Here is a 5,000-nt window from a genome sequence, read left to right as displayed (position 1 = left end):
TCTCTTTCTTTCTGTTTCTTTTTCTCTCTCTCTTTCTCTTTATTCATGCCATTTGTTTTTTTCTCGTTTTCTCTTTCTTTCTGTCGGTTTTTCATTTTCTCTTTCTTTCTGTCGGTTTCGCATCCTATCTTTCTTTATCTGTCTGTTGGTTTCACATTCTCTTTCTCTTTTTTTCGGTTTCTCTTTCTCTCTTTCCCTACTTTCTTTCGGTTTCACATTCTCTTTCTTTTTTTTCAGTCGGTTTCTCTCTCTCTTTATCTTTCCTTCGGTTTCCCTCTCTCTCTCTCTCTTTATTTCGGTTTCCCTCTCTCTCTTTCTCTTTCTTTCTCTCTCTTTCTCTATCTTTCAGTCGGTTTCCCTCTTTCTCTTTCTTTCTTTCGGTTCCCCCCTCTCTCTCTTTGACTTTCTTTTCACTCTTCTTCTTCTTTACCCAATCCTCTTGGAGAGCAGAAGACTTACAGTGATCCGTGGCTGGTCAGGGACTCTCAGCCTCGCCGTCTCTCCTTGACTGACGAAAAAGGTTTGAGGATCGACGCCCCTTCAGAAGAGGCGCGGGAGGCCTGTGGGCGAGGCTGAGGGCGTGAGACATTTGCGCTGGGCGAGTTTGAGTGCAAATATATATATCTGTGTGTTTATATATATATATATATATATATATATATATATATATATATATATATATATATATATATGTGTGTGTGTGTGTGTGTGTGTGTGTGTGTGTGTGTGTGTGTGTGTGTGTGTGTGTGTGTGTGTGTGTGTGTGTGTATGTGTGTGTGTGTGTGTGTGTGTGTGTGTGTGTGTGTGTGTGTGTGTGTGTGTGTGTGTGTGTGTGTGTGTATGTATGAATGTATATACACATATATGTACAGACACACACACACATACACACATACTCATGCACACACACGCACACATATATATATACATAAAAAGTAGAAAAAAAATGTGTATATATTATATATATAATATATATTTATACATACATATGTTAACACACACACACAAATGTGTATGTATGTACATCATCTATCAGACTGATCGTTTGGCCGACCTGAAAGCTTCCTCCAACTCTCCCTCTCCTTCGCCTCTCCTACCACTGCGGGGAAGATCCATCCTGTTATGTCTTTGATGTTTCCCTCTGATTTTGAGTTTGGATTTGCCACTGTTCTCTCTCCCTCCACGAAACCCGCTGGCGAGTCATGTTCCAGATCCCCCCCCCCCCCCCCGTGCCACGTGTCTGAAGGCAGAGATTTCCGTGTATGTGTCCTCGAGCTGAATCCTCTTTCTAATTGCATTTAAAACTGAAGGGAAGTTTAGATCTGGAATGTTCGAGTTATTTGAGTTTCTTTACGTGGTATCATATTAAAACACCTTTCTAGGAACAACCCAGGTTAGAGATAAGTTGAGAGAGAGAGAGAGAGAGAGAGAGAGAGAGAGAGAGAGAGAGAGAGAGAGAGAGAGAGAGAGAGAGAGAGAGAGAGAGAGAGAGAGAGAGAGAGAGAGAATTCATAAAATGTCAAAGTGCATTTAGTTTCAATTGAATTTCTTTTCTTTCAGTTGTCTCTCTTCTTTTACATGGCAGCAACATGAGTTGTCTTAATAATTCTGATAGCTTCTCTGAAATCGTAATTTAAAACCCTTGATCATTTGTTCGTAATAAAAGAATGTGTAAATGTCTGTCTTGTAAACTCAAGTCATATAATTTCTGAGCGGATGTGTTATGGTTAGGAAGAGAAAAACTGGCAACCAAACTTAGGTTCCGATTCATGGTTTTCTGTGAAAAAATAACGGTTTTGTATTTGTGCATTTTAAATCCATACATTTATTTTTTCTCATTTAACATTTGCTACCTTCAGCCCCTCTTTAAACTTTTCTCTTGTAATTCTCTTGTAGTTCTCTTGTCCCAGAGTCCCGGAAGAGTTGCCGGTATTGTACGATTATGTGAATTTTATTTGCATCTAAGGCAGTTATGCTTCATATCAGCGACTGCATAGTATACAGCCTAAAATAACATTTGTATATGATCGTAACATATATATGTGATGATACACTGATGACACTGATAAATAAGACATCTACGACGCTCTGCGTCGTAGATTCCCTTTATTCTATGAAGACATACACCAGGTCAGCAACGCGGCAGCAGCTGAAGAGACATACATCAAGAGGCTCGGTGGTTGTCTGTCCTCTCGCTTCTCCAACCTCCGCCGCCTCGTTCCAGACTCATGGCAACTCTCCGCCCAACTGCCGCTCACTCCCGCCAAATCACTATCTACCAATTACAAAGGACAATTACTGATACATATAAGTATAAATTAACATTATACCCTCCTGAATTTCATTCACAAGTTTCACACTCTAGCCCTTGTGACTCGCAATGGACGTCGTGGCATCTCTGTCAACCACCGCTACATCTTGTCCATCCCGAGCAGGAGGCTGGACTCGCTCGTCATCCTCGCATCGGTCTTCGTCCATCTCGTCGACGCCCTATGACGCACTTGCTGATCTGCAACCGAAGCTGGCGCCAAAAGGTGAACCGCGATGGCCCACACTCAATGAGAGTCAGGTCATGTTGGCCACCACAATTACTTATGTTCATACCATCGCTATGCCAGACTCTCCACTCCTAGACTTCTTTTCCACCACTTCACTGGAGCTGGGTCGATAGAATGACACTGATCACAACTCCTAACTACTGCCGTTCCTCTCAAAATGCAGGGTTCGCTTCATTCCAGGATGCCCCATGATGTAATGCTTCTCTTTAATCTTATCACAAGAAACAGTAACAGTGGATACACACATAGGTGGTATGACTAGGGGCTGGTATGAGGCACTCTCAACCAATGCTGCGGCACAAGTGAGACTGTCGGCTTTGTTCCTGCCCGAGGGCACAAGAGGCATGGTCACCTGGAGTCTATACTCTTCAACCGCTGACAGCACAGTGATAAGCGTCTCGCTTGTGGCCTTGGTCTTCAACCTACTTTTCCCCAACAGCCCATCAGAAATCCAACGATGCACTGCAGAGGAGTCCGTCACCGACTCCACCTTCTTCACTTTCCATGCCAACGCGAGATTCAGATTCATGATGACTGCATCCAGCTCTGCCATGTTGATGTGACCGGAGTCATCCTTGCGGAGCCAGCTAGCATCCTCCACAGTATGGCCGCCAACCTCTACCACGGCGTCGAGCGCCAAGGAGCTGGCGTCTACCCAGACCTTGCACAGGGTCATTTTTCTTTACTCAAACTACAACCTCCTGCAGCAGCCTTCCAGCCTCCTTATCGGCGATGACATCATCCCATCCCTCCATGGCCTGATTTACATTCCTCCTGATAAAGGCCGTCGCTACTCGCAGCCACCCACAAAGGGTAATGGCGCACTAGCTTGCCGCACTGCAAAAACACCGCCGGTCGCGTCAACTCATGCGGCGTGTCACTCACCTCATTATCTCTACTCCATACCAGGCTCCCTCACTCCCCCAGACTTTCAGGTCCAATGCACATGCTCCATCGGAGAGCCGTTGATGTGGCTTGCTCACCAATCCACAATTGCTGAAATGCTCTTCCACCCCACTTTCCTTTTATTCCGTTGAACCAAAGCCATAAGTGGAATTGATCCTTTTGTCAGTCCTTACTTCACATTCGCAGCTCTTCCATGTACAGGTCAGTCACTTCTTGGGGAACTGAGTACACGTCCACCTTGCTGTGCTATACAGCCGGCTCCTTCTCATCCGACCACTTCCAGGCCGCAGTTCAGCACTTGGTTACAGGGTCGAAAGAAGCACAAAAATCGTGCTTCTCCGCTATCAGTGTTACATCGGCAGCCACACACATCGTTATAGTCCTGTCCTCCACACCAAACTGCACATTCCTCAATGCATTAACTGTCACACCTCCAAGAATGTACCAATACTCAAGGGGTACTGTATTGGTTATGTACACAATTATGTCTGCCCAGGCCCCGCTGCTAAGTTTCACACAGCACCCACTTCGTTACATTACCATGGTCGTCCACTCACAGTGACCATAGAAACGGCACACCACTTCTTACAACACGAAATGTGAGCGATACTTTGCAAGCACCCCGTGTCCACTAATACTCGGCACTGCTCTCCACAAACATCCACAACACGGTAGAGTTTTTGGCTTCAACAATTGTCGGGAGAGGAGACATGGCGCAAACGCCGCCTCTCTGCACTAGTTTTCCGGTCACACAGAAGCAATATGTTCTAATTCCCCACAACAGTGGCATTTCACACGTCGTCGAGAGCGAACACCAGCCCGACGGCGGGCCTGGCGAAACACAACGTGACTTGACTAACCGCCGCCTGCTGAACTAATTCTCAATTCGGCGCAGCACCAAAACATGCCTCGGACCGGCTAGGGACGCCGTCATCCTTCAACACGGTCTGTGCCCACGATAGGATCTGGTCCAACTTCAGCGCCTCCCTGCGAGACCCGGCCCTAAGGAACTGGTAGACGTCTTCTGGCAACCCAGCCACGAAAACACAAGCCATGGCCTGGCCTGACACCCCGCCAAACAACGACGCCAAACACCGCAACTCAGCCAAGTAAACATCAGGGCTCTCTCCTTTTCGCAACCGCCGGTTAACAAACTGCTCATAAACCACGCAAAAGTCCACAGCGAACGCGGCCAACAGCGTCTTCTTTACTTTGCTTGCAGTCTTCCTTTCCGACCTTGAAAGCTGCAGGTACACGGCAAAAGCTCCATCGGTGAGGCGCAGTGGGACCACGCTGGCTACGTCAGCGATGCCTCGAAGCTTGCACACCAGCTCCAACTTCTCCAACCATTCCACTACCGACTGCTTGCCACTGCCATTAAACTCCGAGATCAGTTTCATGATCTCCATATTACCTAGATAGCTTGAAGCTATAAGGAAACGCTATACGTCGCAGATTCCTTTTATTCTATGAAGACATACACCAGGGCACCGACGCGGCAGCAGGTGAAGAGACATACATCAAGAGGCTCGGTGG

General features: G+C 46.6%; 1 protein-coding gene across 1 annotated transcript; it reads right to left on the bottom strand.

Moving 5' to 3' along the window:
- Positions 1–4,345: 4,345 nt before the first annotated feature.
- Positions 4,346–4,873, bottom strand: LOC113807022 (uncharacterized). The gene has a single exon (XM_070116148.1). It carries the CDS (start codon positions 4,871–4,873, stop codon positions 4,346–4,348), a length of 528 nt encoding a protein of 175 aa, XP_069972249.1.
- Positions 4,874–5,000: the final 127 nt, after the last annotated feature.

The sequence above is a fragment of the Penaeus vannamei genome, chromosome 38, assembly GCF_042767895.1.
Source record: "Penaeus vannamei isolate JL-2024 chromosome 38, ASM4276789v1, whole genome shotgun sequence".
NCBI classification, from domain to species: Eukaryota; Metazoa; Arthropoda; class Malacostraca; order Decapoda; family Penaeidae; genus Penaeus; species Penaeus vannamei.
Note: the sequence above shows the minus strand (reverse complement) of the source record. Positions and strands in the feature narration are given on the sequence as shown.

Bases quoted from the DNA above. Each gene is read 5' to 3' on its own strand.
- LOC113807022 (XM_070116148.1), bottom strand. From the start codon at position 4,873: ATGGAGATCATGAAACTGATCTCGGAGTTTAATGGCAGTGGCAAGCAG.